The following is a 22,898-nucleotide window of genomic DNA, read 5'->3' on the forward strand; positions in this document are numbered from 1 at the left end:
AGTTTAATGAATTACCCAGTTGTTTTTTTAATTGGTTGCTCAATAAATCAAATGACATAAAAAAAGTTTTCAGTACCAGCTAAAGAAATAACCTAAAATGTAATAATATATAATGTCATGCCCATTTTCAAGTGATAAAATCTCTTTTTTTCCTCATTGTTTGTCACTATCACAATGAATAACATTTATGTTATTTGGAGATAATTAAATAAAATATATATTTAAAAAAAACATCTTATAACCTCTTGATTATCTCTTCCTTTAAAGATACAATCATACAGGCAGCTGTTGCACCATAATAGAGAGGTCAGGACCTGATATGAGGCTTGTCAGACAAAAAAGAAGAAAGCTGTAAGCTTTGTTTAGTTGCTTAAAGATAGTGTTCTTCTTATTAGATTGCATGTCCTTAAAATGTGTCCTTTTTTGAAGTGGGTGCAGAAGAAGTGAGAAAATATAAGAATTAAGGTGCTAATGTGTTCTGTTGGGACAAGGTGATGCCTCCACCCTTGTAGCCTGCTACAAGTAGGCTGAATTGTTGTTGTTGTTTTTTTATGCCAAAATTGCACACCAACATTTTCAAGGAGATTGAGAAGAGGATGTTTGTGTGTTTGTCAAGACAGCAAAGTGAAAAGAGTCCAACAAGGTGGTAAACCCAAAGAAAAACATCCATTCCTTTGCTATAGTCTGGTCCAAAGTGTATGATCTGAGCCATAGCCAACTGAGTGAAAACAAACTTAACATATAAATAACAGCTAATATAAAGAGTTACCCAAGATGCTTCAATTCTATCTTTTTTTCCTTATGAACTAAAGTCTTGTTAACAACCCCACTGCCACTCCATATGTCTGCTGCAGGCATTCAAGCTCACAATTACATCTCAACACTCTATGATACAGCCTGTTGTGAGCTAGCATTATCACTAATAGTATGGCTCAATAGAACTGTTTACCAATCAGGCCATGGGCAGAGAAAGGATCATAAATAATTCAGTGTAGTCGGCACTTTCAGATTCCAGGAAGTATCAAAGAGTGGTGGATCAGACCGGCTATAAATGTCAGTAAACACTCCAAGTTTTAGACAGGGGGGTCTAATCAGGTTCTGATGTAATGAGCTTGAGGAGCTGACATCAGAGTAACACACTGGGAGACTCAATTAACTCAAGCATGACATGCTTTCTTTCCCCTGCACAGATTTGTTGAATCACAACAACAGGATTTTTGTTTCATGGTCACTAAAATTTTAACTTGATGTCAGAGGAATTTTCTTCTCTTGCTATTTTCTTGACCTTTTCTGATTTAAAGACCTTGATTAGCCCTTACTGTGGGACACTGAATACAAATGCTGAGTCCAGTGGTGATATTGATTCCACTGAGCTGTAAAGTTAAAGCACACCTCACACTCTGTCTGGCCCTTTATTGCCTGATATCCATGATTTATTTCATTGCTTTGCACTTTCAACACATTTGATTTGGACTCACAAGGGATTAAATGGGCTCTAATTTTAGTCTTATGTAACAAACAAATCAGTTTTTAATGAGGGAGAGCCTGTTCGGGTCACATTAATGGGTCGCTTCAGCTTTAGAAAGGAGTTTCAAATGAACAGAGAAGCTCACTCGCTTTGCTCATCAGTGTCATCTTATTTACAGAAGCAGCTCTGTTCTTTGTGTTTGAGTACAAACTGGAACAACAGGAATTTCCTCTCCCATAAAAACAAGCTTCAGTGCATTTTATTGCAGAACATTGGTCACCATGCACTGCTCCTGCTTCTTAATGTCCTTTGTCGCAGTAGAAAGCCTTTGATTGTTGTTAGAGCATGAAAAAGGTCAAATTTCACCCTTTTCTTGTGGTTGGACAAATCCAGCAGTTACACGGAAACATTATCATTCAGGTGGACCTCGATCTCTTTATTCTTGTGTGTAATGTTGAAAGTACCAGCAGGGAAAATAAATAAATAAATAAATAAATAAAAATAAAAATGTAAAATATAAAAAAAACAAACAAACAAACCAAAAAAAAACTCAAAAAGCTGTATCATAAATGCTTCTTCCAACTGGTAGTGGGTCTATTGAAGACCTTTCTTTGACCAACCAGACAGTAAACAGTTTGAATTGGGGGGCTGAGGCACAAACACACAAGAAGACATGTTAAGACCCAGCTGAGGGCCATAAACGTGTATATCAACACACCAGATCCGACCCACTGTGAACTTACACGCATACAGACAAAGCCAAAAATGACTTGGTGGTAATAATGTTCTCGGTTGCCACCATTCTGCAGCAACTCTTTTCTTTTTCCTGTCAACTCTACATTTTTCTTCCACCTCGCATCCTCTGTCATATCCTCTCATTCGCTTGCTTTTGTTCTCTCTTTTAATTGCCCTGAGATGCCAGTCTTAAAATTGGAATGGCTTGTCTGACACATCACACTGTTTCTTTATTATTTCTAAATCACTATGAAATGGGAGCCATATATCTGTGCAAATGGGAAACAATATTGTTCTCAGTTGTCTACTAAAACAAGAAGGATCATTATTTGTAATATGTTTGTGTGTTATTGTTAAAGACAATTTCCATCAACTACACAAAGAGCTTGAAGATGGAATGAGACACTGGGAGACACTCCTCTGGTCTTCCTCTTTACAGCGAGATTGTCTGGCTTAAGTCAGATTTTATATGTTTAGACAGTGATATGGAAATTGGAAATAAACACACTTTCAGTCTCTAAATACAGCCAAAGCAGGTCTGTAACTAGAACACAGTCAGGTCAGCTTTCCATTTTGTTTTTTTTGTTTGTTTTTTTTTGTGTTCTTATATCTGTCAAGATACATTAAAACAAATAAGGGTTGACTTAGTCAAATTTAATTTGTTCATTCATGCTGCACCTTGATCTTTGCTTTTTGTGAAAGACTGTGCTGTTTCACATCAAACAATGGATCCACTGACATTTACAACCATTAAAATTTCCTTCAATGTCAGTGTGTTATAAATAATTCACTAAACAACTGATAAGGTCCATTTCCATACCCCCACTTTATATTTTGAAGGTGCTGAGGAGACTTTTGAACTTTCAGTTATAGTGTGTTACAATTATGTGATCTGAAGTACTGTATTGTAACTGCAGTGTATTAGCTAACATAGCAGGCATTTCACATTTCTCAACATAAAACGCACTGATGTGACTGATAAGATAAATACAGTAATAGCTGTATTTTATCTGAGGTCGGTGGCCCTGGTTTTGTGTAGGTAGGTTAACCAATATATCATAAAGAGGCACCACAGAAAATGGGCTAATAACATGAGGAGTGCATGTCTGTTCTTGTTGCAGTGATAGCTAAGATTGTTTGACTTATCAGGGTGTATTTTTCCCCAGTCTTGTTCAAGTTAAAGGCATCAGAATTGGAAAAGTAACAGTAAGAGTATAGAACCAAAACCTCAGGGGTCTCCAACTCCGGTCCTCATGAGCTACTGTCCTGCAGGTTTTAGATGTCTGCTACGACAACACACCTCTGCACAAGCCTGTTAATGACCCAGTGATTTGAGTCAGGTGTGTGGCATCAGGGTAGAACCCAACACCTGCAGGACAGTAGCTCACGAGGACCGGAGTTGGAGACCCCTGAGACAAAATCAGTGAAAAAACCAAAACAACATTGGCTACTAGCACTACTAACAAAGTTATGGACACCCTTCTCTCACTGAACAGGTGTTAGCAATTATGGCTAATTAGTCCCTTGCTCAGGCTGGTGGTGAAGGGGATTGCTGGAGTCACTAAACTCTTTAACTATTAATAATGCTAGAAATTATTATGATGAATATAATGATGAACCAATCAAAGCCAGTCAAACAAATGACAAAGTCACCAATCTATCAGTCTGCAGGCACACACAAGACTGTGGTGGAGGGCCAGAAAACTGGCAGCTCCTGTGTGCTCATAGCTGCAGAAGTTTAATATAACATCAAAGAGCTAATCAATTTAAATTGTGATCAGCCAAAAAAAATCTTAACTAGGTAATTAACATGGTAAATAGCCGATAATTTAAAGGATTTTTAAAGGACAAGAGGGTAGAGAAAAACTTCAAACTCTTCTGTTTAACTTTACATTGCGCTGCTGCTCTGTTGGAAATGCCATATAAGACAGCGGATAAGTAGTGGACCTTGAGACCTATGTGTCTCGTGATTGACGCTCTGAGTGGTTTAAAATGAAACCCTGTTGGCTTGAGCTGATAAGATCTCTGTCAGAAGGGAGAAGAATCAATTTCAGGTTTAGTCCTGTACCAACATGTAGGAAATCAGATTCAGTGTGCATCAAGAAGAGGTGCGACGAGGTGAGATGTGAGGATACACCGTGAAAGTTGAATATTCATTTCACAACTTTCATTACCACAGATGGATAAGTCGGTGCGCGTGGAGAGGCAGAAAATGGCTTTGGGAGGGGGGACTGTTTTTCGGCGCACGCGGACGAGTGACGTGCTTCAGCTTTCAGTTTGACTGACGCCTCTTTTGACTGTTGAAGCGTCCATGTGGAGCTGAACCCTAAAACATCGTGCGACTACTCTTTCTCTGCCTCTCTCTGTCTCTTTCCTCAGCTGTTCCTCGATCACAAAAGCTGGGATATCAGTTACCGGGTCCCGACCAATCCCTGCGCGCTGTCAGAGCTCGATAGGAGAGCAGACCGGAGAGAGGCAGGCAGACTGGGGAGAAAGCGAGAGAAGCACACACCCAGTCATCTATCCATCCATAATCTTATCCTCCACCCCCCTCTTGGCCCGACAGACCGACACTCCTTCCTTTCGCCCGCCAAGTCCCCCTGACTGCAGCTGTTTGGTTTAACAAGAAGGCGCGAGGCAGGATGCGCGATGGGACAAGCGTGCGGACACGCGCTCCTCTGCCGTAGCCAACCGCCGTCCTCTGAGATGTAAGTGCAAGCGTGTCTTCCAACTATGTGTGCCGGCTCTAGTGTTCGCATCCTGAATCTTTCTGCTACTTCTCCACACAGAGCTGTAGCTGTAGAGGCACATGGCGTCTACCAAACAGCCAAATACAGAGTATCAGTGTGTAGTAGTGTGAGTGTGACCTACAGGGTGTCATTTCCCCGCTGACAGCGAGAACCCTCATTTGAACTGTCAGTAAAATGTTCTGTCAGTGAGCCTGTCCGCCCCATAGATAATCTAGTGACCCTATCGTGTCTTTGTATCTTCCACAACACTACTCAGACAGGCTGCTCATCCGCTAATATTCCTACAGGAGCAGATCCATTTGCTGGGATATCACACCTAATTGGATTTTGTCTGTAAAAATCGTCATGTTAAAACGTATTTAAAGGGCTAATTAGAGCAAACCACTTGTTCTTAAACTAATAGTAAGCTTAGCTTCACTGGCCAATACAGAACTAGTTCAAATTCACTTAATAAGTGGCTCATAAGCTATCTGTGTTTGTAGGAATACTTTAGTAATCTTTTATGAAGGAGTAATAGTATAGGTTGCCAAATTAGCTAGTTTGATGTGTTTAACCTGAAAAGGGGTTGTAAAGGTAAGTGTTTATTATTCATTTAGTACCATGTGCCATCCAGTGGATATTAATTATGTTTTTCAACCAAAGGCAAGTTTCTTTCAAAGAAAAGTCTGTCTATATTCCTATAAGTTTGGAGATTTTGAATTCTCTGAAGACCCAAGGGATGTTTTATCCCTGTGTTTTCCATTTTCATCCAGAGGCTATTTTTCTACGTTCAGACAGATAGCAAATATGTGCTCTGGATCAAAGAAGGCTGTCATGATCATTATAATAATTGGCTTCTTTATTAGATCTAACAAAAGCAGCTTAGTGTTACATCCCAACTTAGTGTGTTTGTTATGTCTGGAGGACATGTCAGAAAGACATTCATTAAACTCTGCTGTAATCACTGAGACTATAGTTGTAGACTGCACTGCACAATTTTATAGCTACAGTGTTCGCCTCCTATGTGTTTGTTATGTGTCTTATCAGGGGGGTGTGTTAAGGGTGTTAAGGGTGAGGGGGCAAAAAACTATTTTTTAAATGTCAGGGTCATGCTCAGGTAATAAAAGTCTAAATGTTAGTAAAGTACAGCACTTTAGACTTTTTTTGAGACTGATCACAAATTAAAGTGATGCTTCTGCTGCTGATGGAGCTGAATGATTGTGATGAAGCCTGCTGCTGATCCAATAATATGTACATACTTTATATGTAAGAGCTTCCCTCAGGAATTACTCACTGAATTTTTATAATGCCTTAAGTTATCTCCCTCCCTCTTAAACCTGAATAGCATAATTTCTGGATAATAATGTTGTAATGGAATTATAGGCAGATTATGCAAAAAGTAGTAACATCTTTTGCATGTCAAGTTTTAACAGCTCTTTGTCTCAAAGTGAAGTTTGATTTTTCTTATATCCTCCTTCATTATTGTTTTTTTCTAATTCAATAGAGGAATTCATGAGAGGATAATGGATTTTATTCATCTGCCCACAGAGAAGAAAAAGCTTCTTACTCTGAACATTTGTTGGCCAGTCCTGGAGAAAGAGAATAATGAATCTATCAGTGATCTCTGAAATACAATTAGATCCAGAAGCTAACCTCACCTGCTTCCTTTAAACAGAAGCCAGTTTGACTCGGAGACAGCACCGGTGATCAGTAAAGGTCATGAAATAAAGTGTGATGCTTGCACAAAATATATAAGAGCAGATGTCTTGCATGCACTGAGTGGGATATGTAGCAAAGAGAACAGCTACACAGACTAGCTGGAAAAAAAAAAAACTGTAAGGAACACCCACACGTTTTTATTGGCTTCTGGAGGTATCTGGAATATTATATTGAGAACCAGTTATTCATCATCACAAATATTCATAAGCTCTTATGTTTTCAGGAATCACATGCATGCACTCTGTCTCAGTTTATAGCTTCTGTTTAATTTCCATTAACCCTTTAAAGCCTAACCCAAGAAAAAATGAAGACAATATAACTTTTTTTTTTAAACTGAAGTGTTTATTTGGCTCTTAAACAAAATGTTACAAAAGTAATAAAATAATAATAATTATTAAAAAATAATAATAAATAATAATTTTTTTTTTTTTTTAATATTTACCCTTTATTACTGTGTGAGATGACAAAATTATTGTAGTGTATTATTGCAGTATTGTATCTGCCAGGGGCAGACAACAAGTATCGGATTGTGTACAACTGGGTTTTGAGTCAAGTTTTTACCATAAAGAGATGAAAAAGGTCTCAGAAACGGTATGACTCAAATATGATACATACGGTATTAAAGGGTAAATGTTTGACATCATGTAATGTCCTATGGTGTGGTTGTGCTCTTGTTTGTGTTTATAAAATGCCTTTTAAAGGCAACCCTGTTGATACTCAATGCATTTTTGTTTATCCACCGTTATCATTGTGCATCATTTTAACTTCCACCTCACAACCCTCCCCTAATCTGTGTATTTGCGTGCCAGTTGGTGTGCACGTGAGTGATTTTTCAGCCTGAAAAATATTGCAATTTATTGGACTGATGCCAGGAAGTGAGATTCCCAAGCCTCCTGCTGAGTACACAAACACACACAGCCACACAGAAATGCACACAAGTCCTCTGCAGCAGGAGAGTTGTAACCCGACCCCTGATTAGTGAGTGTGTGTGCGCACATGTGAAAGAGAGAAGAGGAGAGACACAGAGAGAGATAGAAAAAGAGGGAAGATGCTGATGCTGCACAGTATTATCATCAGTAATGGGCTCATCAATACTAAAATATTCAGAGAGAGAGAGAGAGAGAGAAAAGTCATAGAGGGAAGAGGCAGATAAACTGAAAGCAAAAAGAAAGCATGGAGAATCTGTCGTGTTGTGTTTGCATGATTTTAGCCCCAGTTTTCATCTTTAAACGTGTGTGCTTCAGCAAAACATTTGGCTTATAATCGTTTAATTCCCAGATTTATCCATATTTTGTGTTGAAAATTTTCTTCACAGAGCTGTTTGAATCACATTATTCAGTAAAATGAGATTGCTGATATAACCAAGGAGTCTTGCTCTCTATTTTATTTTATAAAACATGTTCATCAAATTATCACCCATTCTGCATCAAAATAAACATGTTAAAATAGTTTTAGTTGAGTCAGACAAACTCTGCATATGGCAAGCAAAACATTCTTCCTGTCACTCAAAGTCTGAGGTGTGTGAAGTACTTTTGAAATTATGAACTGGATCGATATCTGGTTGCTCCATGTGAATATGAGCTGACTTGCAAAGCTTAGCTGGCGTAAAGCTCGCAGCTGAATCAGAGATACAGAAGATGAACAACTGTGAAGAAAAAACCTAAAAGTCAAGCGTGTGTCAAAACAGACTCAGCAATGACTCACAAGCAGAATGGTAGCAGCAATCATCCAGTCAAACAAGCTTAAAATACTTGCTTTATTCCCACCAATGTAGCAATGATATGGTCATTTAGTTTTAGTTGATGATTAAATGTCATACAAATAATCTTAATTTTATACTTTTAATTTTAAGCCTTAGTGCAAAATGTCAAAATATTTTGTCAGCTTATAGGTTGGTTTTATGTGTCTCGCTGTTAAGTGAAGCTGAAATAATTTTTGTAAATTGGCTTATAGTTGATGTAACGCACCGTAGCATCATAACCATCCAGCTGCTCATCCATCCGTTTTGTCATGTCTCTTACCTTGTGTATGGTAGCTGAACTCAATCCCAACCCACATTAGAGGAGCACCCCCCAGACAGGACTGACACATTTACAGACAAATTACACTATGACCAGTTTATATGCGTTTTCAACGTTTGGGTACAATCACATGCTGCACTGTTGAAGATGGCTTAGAAAGAAGTAATTAATGAAGTTTAAAAATTGAAGAAAGCTTCATAGAGACACTTTCACTTGATTCACTGGTTGGTTTTTAGCTGTTATTTCTCAACTAAACCGATTAATTGATTCTGTACTAGATGATTCACCTCAATGCACCCAATCAGTACCACAAAAAGCCACGGTATTACTGTATGTTTCCACTAGGAAGTAGGAGATGGATGTGCCAGTTTAGTTTCGTGCCATTTCACAAGGATGCTACACAGTGAAATCTGTGTAATTAGATGATTTACAACTCTGTCAGTCGAGGGAAGAGCCATTTCATACATTCTCAGACAATATAAATCTCTGCTCGTCCAGCCTTTACTACGTTTTTTTTTCTTTTCGTAATAGAAGCTGACACACCATACTAATGGCTGATTATTGTGAAATAAAAAGGACCAAGCCAATGCAAACAAAGCAGATGATTTGATACTGTTTATCATATTGATCTTTGGTGTATCGATTCAATCTACAGTAATTTTTTTTCTACATAAAATGCTGTTATTTTGTTATTTTTCCACCAATATATCCAATCACTGAACACTGGATAAAGCTGGCACAGGGTGGCTCTCTTTCCTATTTAAAAAATAAAAAAAATCCCCCCAAAAACCTTTGTGGTTTGTGCTTTTCAAGTGCAAGTTCATATGCTATCCATGCCTCTGGGTGTGTGGGTTCCACAAGAATAGAAATCCTGGCCAGCTGGTCTCTTGTGATCACTGATTTTGACACCTTATTAGGAAGAGTTATTTGAAAGACACAAGCTAGAATTACATGGGGCTTTAGGTCTAATTTGTTGTAAAGTTTAACCAAAAGTAGTTTTGTTATGATAACCCAATAGAAAGGCTGCAACTAAAAGTGATGATACTATAAGAACACAGCCAGAAAATGGATTTAAGTCAGCATTGTCATCAAATATGTTTGCGTGTGTGTATTTGTGTGCGACTGTGTGAAGGTGTCACAGTGAAATGAGTCTGACAGCTCCCATGGTTCCTGGCTTTGGCTCCAGCAGCTCTTGTCAGGCTTCTTATCTCTATGGACTGTTGCCACAGACAGGTGTTTCTGTGTGTGTGTGTGTGTGTGTGTGTGTGTGTGTGTGTGTGTGTGTGTGTGGATGTGTGTGTGGCCACATACACACATTTGTGCATGAACACTTGTTAGAAATGTATAATTTATGGGTATTGCTGTGTCACAGGCAGTATTAAGATAGACAAACATGACTAAGTGTGTTTTTATCCAAAATTGTTATGTGTGTGTTTCCTTTTGAGAAATTAAGGTAGAAAGTGTGGCAGCTGTGTTTGTGACACGGAGCTTTGGTCTAATTAGAAAACAGTGTCATGTCTCCTCTGTGTGTGGCGATTGGCAGTGGAGGTGTGCAGCTTGCTTTAGTACTTTAGCATTGCAGACTTGCAGGGATTACTAATCACAATATAGAAGGGACTTTCTCACATTTGTCATGTTAATGCTATACAGTTTAAAACAGGAAAATGATCCAGCACCTGGTCTCTTATAAATCTTTTACACATGCAAGGTAGTTGTTGGAATTAATCCTCTGGTGAACAGTATGTCAGATGTATGTGACAATTTGAAGCTACAGCTGAAAAGAAGAGTAAGGCTTAAATCATAGAAAATGACTGCTGTAAATAATGCATGAACCTCAAATTCACAGACACAAAAATCCAATTTGCACAGCTTGAATAATGCTATAACCAACACAGTTAAACCCTCTCATAATCTCTTTCTTTTTTTGGAAATAAAACCACAATTTTAGTGGCCAGTTCTTGCAGATAGGAAGACTGAAAGGCACAGTGGCTAAACTTATAACTGTTTAGCTGAGCTAATTTAGTTTAGTTGTCATATGAAGTGTGCACCAGCATGGTTGCTGTGGTAGGTGTTAAAATCCTTTCCACTGTTTATGTTGCACATATTACACATATCTATCATGCGTTTCTTTTGTAAACTCACAGTAATTTGTTCTGTTGTTAGTGTTGCTTTAGCAGACGTTTTTGCTGTTTTTTTGTGTGAACCTTTTGAGATTTTATTCATTTGAATGTGCATACGGTATTTCCCTTTGATTAGCCTTTTGCTGCTGTATCTTTAGCTGTTCGCTGGAGCTCTAACTTGTATTGATCTTATGACACTGGCTGTCATTGATGCTGTTATTGTTGCCATTGTTGTGCTCAGTCTCTACAGTAGTGTTGCAGAATGAGCTCGTGCAGTATGCTCCACCACCTCATGACCTGGCTGCAGGGCTCTTTTTTGTTATTGATCAGCTTTATTGATCAGCCTGCACAGAGATAAAGCTATAAGTGTGGTGTTTGGGGTATTCACAGCTTTGTTAATGTTTTTATGTTATCAACTTAATGTAAAAACACTTAACAATTATTTTTAAAAACACTATAACAATGCGGCTTAGTTTGCACAAAGTTTTAATAATTTATATATGATCGTATTATCAGCTGGTTGCAGTCCTTCTAGCATTTTTTGCATCAATTTACAAGCACCATTTTTTTTTTTTTAAGTTGATTGACTTATGGAAACGTAAGGATTAATTACAACTGCACAGGCAATATCTTATTGATTGTGTATCTGTCCTTGTCACACTGTCTTCATACTGTATGGCCCCTGTTGGTAATAACCGAGCTGCACAGGGTTACATGCCTGTGATCAGTTCATTTTTTTGTCTGGGTTATTAATTGCATCAACATTTTCATCATTGTATATTTTCTTACTTCGTACCCTGACTTTGCCCATTTCAACCTTTGAAACCCCACCTGGCTGATAAACAAAGAGTAGAAACAGGTGTGTTGGGGTCAAGACTGCTGACATGGTTTGAAAGCAGGTGTTTTATTTAAAGAGCTGTCCAGGTGTCTGGCAGCTAAAGGGGGTCACAGTTAATTTCATATAAAGTATAATTTTAAGTGTGTATTAGTCAAAAAAGTGTTTTATCCCTTAATCTTTTTTATTACTGTCTTCCTACATTAGTTTATATGAAAATGTTTTTACTGAGCATTTTTGCAAGTGTGTGGCAAATATGACAAGGCTGCGATCACAGTTTTTCCTCTTTCTTTTCATCTTGAAGACATGACTGCATCCTGATTTACTGACAGTTGAGTGCTTAGATGCAAGCAAATTTAGTCCAAACAGTGTGACACTTTTACTTGTATCAAACGCATGTATCAAATGTTTCATTGCTTGCATGACTTTCCATGCACTATATACCAGAGCCGGACTGGTACAGTCAGGCTGGAAGTCATGCACTTGCTCAGGCCACCCCAACTTATATGCTCACACTCATGCTAGTGTGCTTAGACATGCATATGGACTAAGTAATCATCAAAGCTAATTTTTCTAGACTAGGGCTGCTCAATCCGGTCCTATGAGGCTTTTTCTCCTACAACACACCTGACTCAAAATAATGAGTCATTGTGCAGAACTTCATAGGCTGTTGGATCCATTTAATTTGAGTCTGGTATGTTGGAGCAGGGACATATCGTAAATCTGCAGGACTGCGGCCCTTGTTCGACTGAATTGAGTAGCCATGTTTTATCTAGACCAACATTCACATAAATGTACAAACCTCTAGTCCAGTGTTTCTTTCTTTTCTACCCTCAGTAAAAGGTTCAATATGACAGTCAAAACAGGACAGCAAATAACTGAGAAACAGGTTTACAGCGACTTCACCTGATGTGATTTATGTAACAATAGGAAATGAAAAAGTCAACACAACTTACACAGATAAACACAACTTACACAGATAAGAGACTGTCCAATTTTAGGGGTTTTCCAAATTTTTATCATGCAGCAACGCACCTGTGGAGGTATGTTTGGCTCAGCAGGACCCACCAAATATTTCATTTAGTAAAATAAGCCATGTCATTACCATGGAAACAAAAACACACATTACATAGTGCTGTTAACTAAAGCCTCAGATATCAACATTTAACCAACAAGCATTAAAAAGCTTAAATCACATCATTTACAACCAGATAAACACTCTGACACACTCATTAAGTTAAAAGGTTCTCTCATTAGCATTTATGCCGGACTAATAAAATGTTCCTCATTACTACACCCTACAGCTGATGCTGTGTTAGACAAGGCATATGTGGACCTGTGTGCAGACCAAGAAGCTAAAGTATCTAAACATCCACCTGTCAGTTTTATGTTTCTGCTAACAGGAGATATAACAGTACTTCAACAATAGAAGAAGATTGGTCAGGAAATAGTATCAAGGTTATTATTACAGCCACATAAAAGGGTTATGAAGCATCTCAACTAGTGATCATCATGTTATGTTTAGATATAAATCTGCAGCTTGTCGTCTCACCTATTTCATGCATTTATTAGCAAGCTTGTTGTTGCTGCCAGTGAGGATTGAAAATACCAGAATGTTCTCTCATCCTGAAGTGGTTTTTTTTCTTTTTTAAATGCTCCCCTTATTCTCTTTTCAGAGTCCATTTGTGCCACCACATTCCTCGTCCTCTCAGCTGTTCCGCTTCTGTGCGCTTTGCTCGTGTTGATTATTCCTTGAAAAAACATCTTGATTAAACTACTGACCAATTGGCTTTAGCCTAGGAGTGACAACTGGATGGATGCCAGTATCAGGCATGCTAATCAGCTGAGCCGATGTAGTGCATTGTGACATTTATTTATTTATTTATTTATTTATTTGTTTGTTTGTTTGTTTGTAATAATAAGACCAGTCAGGCCATTAGGACCCCGAGGCCACCAAGAATTGTCCTGCTCCTCCCGTAGGCTAGTCCGGGCTTACTGTATACATTTTGTGATGGTACAAGTCTGTAATCCACATATCAACAAAATGTTTAGCCGAGGAGGAACTACTGAGTAAATTTCAAGCTCTGCAATTTTGTCCTTTTTTGTCTTCTTTTTCTTATAATGTTTGAAGTGAGTAAGTATTAAAATATACTACGTATCTTATGGTAAGTTAATAAACACCTGGTTAGAATTTCTTATTTAAAAAAAAAAAAAAAAAAAAACAAATTACAAAAACATCCGTTTCAATAATTTGGAGTTTTTAAACTTCTGTCTACGAACCTGCAGGCTAGTGTTTTACAGGCTCGTTCCTCTGTCCTCAGAGTCTTGCTGCTACTCATTTACACTATTTAATACAGACTCAACCAGCCTTGGACACAGACAATGGTTCTGCTGGGAACGACAAATGCTTTCAAGTGTGTAGCACCAAGCACCTGTGTGAAGCTGTTTCTGTCATATTTATCTTCATATTTTCAAGTGTTGTCTGATCTGCAGCAGGACAACACTCGATGCTAAACCAGGGCTGAGAATGTAAAATGAATATCTTAATGCAGAAAGCCAAAGATTAAGGTTCAAGGTTGCTTTATTGATACCCGTTTTGATTCTTTTTGCAGAAACAATGCTAGCATTTGGCATTCCCTTAACAAAACTAAAAACTGTCATTGAACCTGACAAGATAGGTACTTGATCGAGTGACTAAAACAAAAGCAAAAGTGCTCAGAGTTTAACTTTAAAGCAATATAACAGCAAGTAAAAAGATAAAATACAATAAATAAGATCAAGATGGTTAAAAATAAATAAATGAAAAAACACAATGTCATTAAAAACAAGGAAAACCTTAAGAAAATAAAACTACCTCTGGGATAAAAACCAGGATAAGAACAATAGAGCTAAATATTAGATACATTAATACACAAAAATATAATGAAGTGCAAATGTCACTACTTCTTTTTATTAAGTTCAGTGATGGCAACAGGAACAAAACTGTTTTTATAACGCTTTGTTCTAGACCTTGGGACTAAAATCCTCCATCTGGAGGGAAGAAGTTGAAATTCACTCCGTAGAGGATGAGAGTCGTTAATAATAAAGCCATCCTCTGTAACTGTTTAGTGTACAGGGAGGCTGGACAAGACCGACTTACTCATCAGACGAATGGAGCACCTTACTATTTGGTTCAGTAGGTTTATGTGTGTAACAGGTCTGCCCGAACCATGCCACCAAGCAGAAAGATAGAACCGACTCGATAAAGGAACAATAAAAGAGTCTAGATCGTTCGGTCAATGTGAAAACATCCCACTTTTCTGAGGTTGTGAAGTGCTGAGGGCCTTTTTTGAAGACAGACTTACAGTTTCTATCAAAGTTCAGTTTTCATCACTTGTGGTCCCACGAAATTTATATGACTGCACTTTAGGATTAATGACATTTTGTGTTAATTCTATTAAAGTCATTCCAACTGATTAATTTTTAAAGAACAAATGACTTGAACAGATGTTAAAGTGTGATTTCCCAGAATGGTAAAAATGTCTTAAAATTTCTTATAACAACAACTAAACATTTATAATTTACAGTTCAATATAATCATTACAGATGTTCAAGTATATTAAATGACATATTGATATTAATAGATAGCTTTTTGTTGCTGCAGTGAAGCTAAGCGGAAACAATTAGCATTAGTAGTGACTACTTTTTTGTACTTCTTTGATACCTTCAAAGTTTAAAAGAAATAGATAAATGAAGTAAAACACAATGAGCAGTGCAAAGCAAATAAAATACATACTAAGACAGAGGTAGATCCACAGATTGATAAAAACAACGACAACAATAAAATAAACAGATCAGCTACAGTCCCCATGCGGGGAGATCACTGAGACAACAGATTTACAAAAAACCAGAAACAAGATTGTAACCATAAACAATACACAATTAAAGTCTGTGCTGAACCCTAAACTCCTGATAGCTGTGTAAAACTGTGAGGATGGAAACTAGTTTATTTGATTAAAGAGACATACAGAGAGTAATAAAAATGAGATCAAGGTATCAGAGGTGTCCTTGATTTGTGAAATGAAATCTTTTTAATCTAGAGGTAGTTGAATACACACAGAACAACATCTGTTGGTTTTGCATATATTAAAGGAATAAAGACCTGTGTTTTCTCATTTAAAATCGGCTTGCCAGTTTTAAATAGTAATAGACCTTGTAAAATAATTTTTATGCAAACACTGGTATGACAACCCCCTTTGTATGTGAAAGCACAGTTATCTAAAGATAAAACAAATTAAACAATTTATCAGAAAATGTGTCCAAACATCTAATAAATGAGCAACCAAAACTATGATAAATTTTGAGTCTGGCCTTTAAAGTCAGTTGGACTTTAATGAGCAGACACTAAATGGTTATAGACCAAAGGAACCAAACATTCACCCATTTACTAAATGTAAGAGTCCTCTTAGTGAATTTAAAATGAAAGGAAGGACATTATGTAAACTCTTAACCAGCTATGTATACCACACACACTCGAGTTCAGGCACTTTCAAAATAGTCTACAAATAGCCAGACACAAATGTTAAGTGGTTGCTGTAAATTGCAGAGTTGAGTAGAATAAATTAAGATGTTAATTAAGATGTGTAAGAGGGCTGGATACATTTGCTTTAAACCCAGGGTTAAGGATTCAAGATGTATTTGGCTTTCAAGATGCATGTTTACAATCCTATTCAGCATTTATTATCCACAGCTGCATAGTGCATAGATGTTTTTATTTAATGTCTTAGATATGTCTTTTTATCATTTTTTTATATCTTTTTTTCACAATCTATTTTATTTGTATTTTAAATTTTGTTGCTCTTATCTGTTGTTATTGTTTTTGAGGTTTATTTGTTCTTTATTATAACATTTTAACTCAAATGTTTTCATTATGGGAATCTTTCACACTGGGGTTTCTGCCTGCTCAGTCTGCAGAGTTGTTGCCACGGTGATTCTCCTTGTCTGGGTGACTGGAGGTCCTAGACTGAAGTCCTATGGCTGTGGTGTGGACCCTGGCCTGCCATGATCTGGTGGTTCCTGCGGTCATGGCTGTGGTCATGGCTGTGGTCATGGGTGGGCTGGCTGCTAGTGTGGGTGGATCCCTAAGATATAGTTTCCTCTAGCACTGTTTCCAACTTCTTTAGTTTAATTGAATCAGCTGTTGAAAGGTTGCTGCTTCTAGAATTATCAGGACATCTCTGCTGGATGCCTTCCAGCATGCACTGTCTTTAGAGGAGGAAGAGGGCTTTCTGAAGCAGTGGTGTCCTGAACAGCAGGTGGTATTTTAGACGTGACGCACTGTTGGGCTCGACACACGGGGGGTGACGGCGCTCCTTCTCATTCATTTCCTGCATGAGGAATGTTGCACTCGTTCATGTAGATGTGCACACGGTGGCTTGCGACATGACACAAGAAAACAGAAAAATGTTCAATTGTTGTTGCTGTCGCATGGCACTACAACCAATCAGCGAAGGGTTTCATTGACTGACCAATGACCTGAGAGCAAGCTAGACAGTACAGAGTGCAAACACTTTCAACATGGAGGATCAGATCATTTTAGCTGTGTCTGTCTTTCCCATACTTTACGATACTTCATGTAAAAATTATAGAGATGTAAATTAAAGGCAACCACATGGCACCAGGGTGAATTTGTCTGAACTTGGATTTATCTGGATCAGCCCTGAGGTCCACCATCAAAAGATGATATTCACCATGCTGTTTCCTAGTTTGTAAAATAGGATGAACCCAGGGTTATCTTTCTCTTTTCTACAGTGGAGTCAACAGCAAGATTTCTAATGATTCGAGCAAAATTTTCTGCATGCCTTGTCTGTCATGGACTGCTTTGAAAATGTCACAATCAATCACATTTCTTGAAAAAAAAGAATCCTGGAGCGTGATGCGTGATGCTGCTGCCTTCGCTGCTGTTTGTCACGCCCTGTGTCTTCGGTTTGACCTGGGTTGGCGATTAGTTTTGCCTGTCACTGTCGTTGATCTCAGTTCGCACTCACAGTAGATTAAAACAACCTTACTCTTGGCCAGAGAAGAATCTTTCAGAGCTTTAATGCTAAATTGTCGTGTAAAAGACCCATTCTGTGTCCATTTCTGCTTTAGGACCATAAACCTATTTCTTACTTCCTGAAACTACGTTAACTCTTGCATCCATTAATCGAGCGTAAAATAAAAAATAATGGCTTTAAAACGTTAATGGTGTCATTATAGTATGTTATATATGTATATATATATATATATATATATATATATATATATATATATATATATATATATATATATATATATATATATATAGTAAGTTATAGTTCATAGTGAAAGTTAAGGAATGTAATTCAGCTGCCTACCTGTGATGCCATAATATGAAATTAGATTAATAATTTTACTGCCTTGATAAACTCTGGTTCATTTTTAACATTTCTTCTCATTTACAATACGCCTTAACAACTATAAAAACTCTGATGCCTTAAGGGCTAATAATATATTGTTCATTGCATTAATTTTATTTATTTACTTTTTGTTTGTTTGACAGAGAACCTTTTTAAAAGCACTCTCTTCTACACAAAAAATAATCAGTTATAAAGAGTTTAACAAAAAATACATGTCAGAGACTTGCAAATACAATTTACAAATTCATTGTATGCCAGACCAGTGGTGGTGGTTATATCCATGTATTTACTAATTAGAATATATATTATTTAATATTGCTAGCAGACAGTTCTTCAAGTGTTGATGTTATTGGAAAAGAAAGCTGTACATTTAGAAAACAGAGTGAAAGTCTTTCTGTTTAGAATCCTGTTGACAAGATATTAAGTAACAAGACTGTAACATACAGAGGGCCTTTAGCCCAGGCTTTTCTCGACACAAAGGCATAAGAATTTTAATATTTTGCTTTAAAGAGAGCATTTGTTTGACCTTTGTGTCATAGTTTAGTACACATGTCCGTAACACAGTAGCAAAGAGACCAGAAATTGCCCCCCAGACAATACAAAAGTTGTCCTTGATTCCTGCTTGTATTCAAGTAGGAACACACTCTGCCCTGGGCAATCAATGTGGGTCTAAGAAGCGATTACACACACAAACGCAACCTCAAATATGCTTTCATGCACAGTCACATGCCATTTTTTTTTAATCTTGCTAAAGTGCTGTCCAACAGTTTGGTGAGACAGGGTGAAATTAATTTGCATTCAGTCAGTGTTTTCATGCTTTGATTGGCTGTTAAAGCTGCAGCATTATGATATGCTAATTACATGCTGTGGAGAAACCCCGCTGACAAATTCCACATCTGAATCTCTCATAACCTCTAAATGATAGCACACTGAGACAGACACCAGTAAACAAACACACAGACGTAAACAGTGTTCTATCTGAATGCTAAATTCTTAATTAGAGTTTAAGCTCCTTTTAGCTTTTCTGCTGTCCAGAGGTCAGCTAAGTGTCTTAGTTTGCATTTTGTCTGTGTGTGTTAATCTCAATGTAATTCTTCATATTTTCTCTCACATCTGTCAGCATGTCTCTTTTCATTTTCATTTCTCTGTCATCAGGGACCCCGACTGGTCCCCTATGACACTTGGTCTGTCACACTTCTAGTTTACAGATGCACACAATCATACACACTCATGCATCCATGCACATACAATCTCACACAAAGTACACAGAAATACAGACATACAGTAGATTGTTGTAACTGCCAAGAGGCTTTTTTTCTCTGTCTCTTTCATTCTGTTTTCTGATTTGCCTTCTATCTTTTTTCTTTGCATCCTTAAAAGAACTCCCTCTCAAACCAACTCAAGCAAAAATGAAACATTTTTATGCCACTAACAGTGTGTGTAAAATGGGTGTATGCACTCTTACATGTGCATATTCATGCATCTCTGCACAAATATTCTGTACATGCACATTATTTTATTTGCCCACAGCTAATGCTCCTCAGAATGTTCTATGTCTCCAGATGTTCATATCCACATTGAGTGTACAGGTGGTGATGTCTCCAGGTGCAGGATCTCTCGTAACATCAAAGTCGTTAGGGTAGAGTTTGTATAGCTTTGATAGCCATAGCCTTTGTGCACTCTGGTGAGGAGGGAGAGTTAAAGTCTTTGATGGGTCCATTGCACCTTTTTAAAGTCTTCTTTGAGACGCTTCCTCATGGTGGAGTGGATTGATGTCTCAGTGAGGTCACCCTTGCTTTCATCTCTTTTGTCTTTTTCGATCTTGCTTAAAACTGCCTCTGCTGTAATCTGTGTCTGCTTGTTTTTGTCTATGTGCTGAAATTGCATGGGCCTGGATCTGTCTGGTGTAGTCTGGGAAGCCACTTTGATGTTACCAACTAATTTAAAGTCAGTAATGAGGAGGTAGAAAAAGTTTTGATTAGAGTCGGCATTTCTTGAGTCATTGCCCTGCCTTGTGTGTGTTAGTGGTGCTTGTCCTTTGTTAACTTCTCATTTTCTACCATTTGATTATTAAAACCACTCCAGAGTCAGAACCAGACATGGAGAAGCTGCATTCAGATTCTATGCTCCACATGTCTGGAAGAAACTCCCAGAAAGCCTCAGATCAGCTGAAACCCTCAGTTTATTTAAATCCCGGTCAAAGACCCACCTGTTCTCTGCTGTATTTCAAAAGTTTTTATTTGGAAGTCATCTGGTTCTTTTAAGCTGGAATCATGTTTTAATATTGTCTTTATCTTTTTTTTTTTTAGCATCTTCTTTCTATTCTTATTTCATTAATTGCATTTCTTTTAATCTTTGTTTTTAATGCACTTGTATTGCTTTCTGCACCCTGCTGTAATGTTTTATGTAAAGCACTTTGAATTGTCTTGTACATGAAATGTGCTATACAAAAAAACAAGACATTTAAACCTCACCGGTTGCATGCTTAACATTGCTCACACTATTGATTTTGAATTCTCTCTCTCTGTCTCTCTCTCCCTCTCTCTCTCTCTATATATATATTATCTCAACAAATTAAACTAACATAGCCAGAAGTCCAAGGCTTACACAGTCATGGTATAATTAATGAAAAATGGCCAAAAAGCCCAGAAATACAAGTCCACAGTTCTTTTTAGATAATATGAAGCCATTTTGTTCCCATTTTACATGCAAACTTTTGCAGGGACATTCAGCTATATTAGGAACTCTAATTTAAACCTCAATGTAACATTAACCCTATAATCAAATCTCACTTTAATTCTGGCCACACAGTGTGGATTACACTCACTATAGAGATTTAAAATTCAAATTTTGCTCTTGAAACCATAGACATGCAGCACAAGTACACACACATACACACACACAGAGGAGCATGTATGAATACTCTATACCTCACAGGCTTCTTCCTCCTGGTCTCCATGTTCTGATACATAATACATTACATCTGAGACCAAATAGGCCCCTGTCTGGTTTCCCTTTTTCTTTCTCTTCTATCTCACTCTTTCTCATACCGTGTTCCCACCTCCTTTCTTCATCTCCAAGCAATGATAATTTCCCCCACTCCCCTCTCGGTCTCTCTCCATTTTCCTGTGTTCATCTTGTTATGTGTTATTGCTGTTATGTGTTGTTAGGTCCCAGCAGTGATTTATTCACAAATGTACACTGGCTGGCCTTTCCCAAAATAAAGGGACAGATGGTTACAACAGGAAGGTGATATGAAAAGTGGGCAAAGATAGAATACCCAAAGAGAAGAGTGCTGCAGATAAAGAATTTTAGATGTTATCAACTTTGCCTGTATGCAAAATGAAATCACAGGTATTATTAAATGCTGTTTGCCCTCTATCCCAAACCACAGAGGAAGTTTGTACATTTTTCTTCTCTCACCTCAGCAGGTTTCCAGCCAGCTGGCTGAAACATCCTGGTGATATTTATTGGAACTCCTAAAAGTCATTTGCCTGAGTTCTTATATCTTTAGAAAACTATTTAGACTTCATTTATGTTTAGTTTTAGAATTCATTTGTTTCAGTTTAAAAAAAAACAAAAAACTCCTTGCTCCTCTTTTTTGTCCATCAGTCCATCTTTGCCTTTTCAGTAATTCTTTCATGCTACTGAATATGTTCATCGGGGTATTGTCCTACTAGTAGTTTTGCATGATTACCTAGTTTTCTGACCCTTGTTAACATGCTTGGCTTGAAAATGGATTGGTAACTTCCCACATTCATGACACATCTCCTCAAGTTTCAGAGGGAGCAAAGCCTGAACCACCACCATGTGTAGGTAAGGTAGGTAGGTAAGGTCTTTTTTCGTGGTTATTGTTAAACTTTGGACCAGATGAAAATGTTTCAAGTGCTTTAATTTCTGAATATATTTTAATTCTCTGTTTAAAATTCAGGGTTGCCAATTACTCTTGACACCCCTGAATTTTTACGCCCTATATGTATATTTTGGCCTTTCTTCTGAGTGACATATTACAGAATGAGTTTCTGTGATGGTCACCTCTTCCTAATGTCCTGTGTGTATGAATATAGATGACGCTCTTTGCCAGACATTTTTGTCAGGATATGTATGTAAATGATCTTTTCATGTAATGCTGCTCTTTCTTTTTAACATACTTAAAGTTGCTGAAGGGCAATGGTCTAACCTTTACTCTGCAGAACAATGTGCATAGTTGAACATGAAAAAGCTGTTTTCACATTCATCTGCTAACAGGCTATGAGTTTGAGGAATGTACCCAGAGTATTTTAAATTAATTAAAACATGCTTGATGGCTTGTTCTCCCTGGCTTTGTAGAAGGGTAAGAGAAGGTCATTCTGGTATTCTCAGTCAGTCATTTTACCCCTTTCTTGTGTTTTTGTATCCTTGCCTTATTGCAGCAACATTAAATTTATTGCACCTTTATTTTAGGAATTGATTTATTTTTAAGTTGAGCATTGAGCTATTAAGAAACATATTTATGTGCAAAATACTGAGTATTCTCTAGATTGATTGACTAATGTAAGTGTTCACTGAAAGCATTATTAAGAGACAATATATATATATATTTTTCAATATTTTATTTATTAAATATATTTTTATTATATATATATATATATATATATATATATATATATATATATATATATATATATATATATATATATATATATATATAATTTATGGTTAAAACTCATCAGCAGATTTAGTCCCAGCAATTCCTCTATTCAAAACCCAGAAGGTTTATTTGTAAATGTGCTTAAATAAAACTAGTGGTCCCACTCCACACATTCTCATAATTTCGGACCTCTCACTTTCACTCCTTGAGTGTACGTAGCTCTGG

At 37.3% G+C, this 22,898-nt stretch overlaps 1 protein-coding gene across 1 annotated transcript in view; it reads left to right on the forward strand.

The window, feature by feature from the left end:
• The first annotated feature begins 4,533 nt into the window (after positions 1 to 4,533).
• LOC121646533 (cGMP-dependent 3',5'-cyclic phosphodiesterase) overlaps positions 4,534 to 22,898 on the forward strand; it is a 159,225-nt gene continuing 140,860 nt past the window's right edge. Inside the window, exon 1 of the mRNA XM_041995576.1 lies at positions 4,534 to 4,911. Within this exon, the coding sequence (XP_041851510.1) occupies positions 4,853 to 4,911 (59 nt within the window). The 5' untranslated portion in view covers positions 4,534 to 4,852. The remainder of the gene's footprint in view (positions 4,912 to 22,898) is intronic.

The sequence above is a fragment of the Melanotaenia boesemani genome, chromosome 9 (genome assembly GCF_017639745.1).
Source record: "Melanotaenia boesemani isolate fMelBoe1 chromosome 9, fMelBoe1.pri, whole genome shotgun sequence".
Taxonomy (NCBI): domain Eukaryota; kingdom Metazoa; phylum Chordata; class Actinopteri; order Atheriniformes; family Melanotaeniidae; genus Melanotaenia; species Melanotaenia boesemani.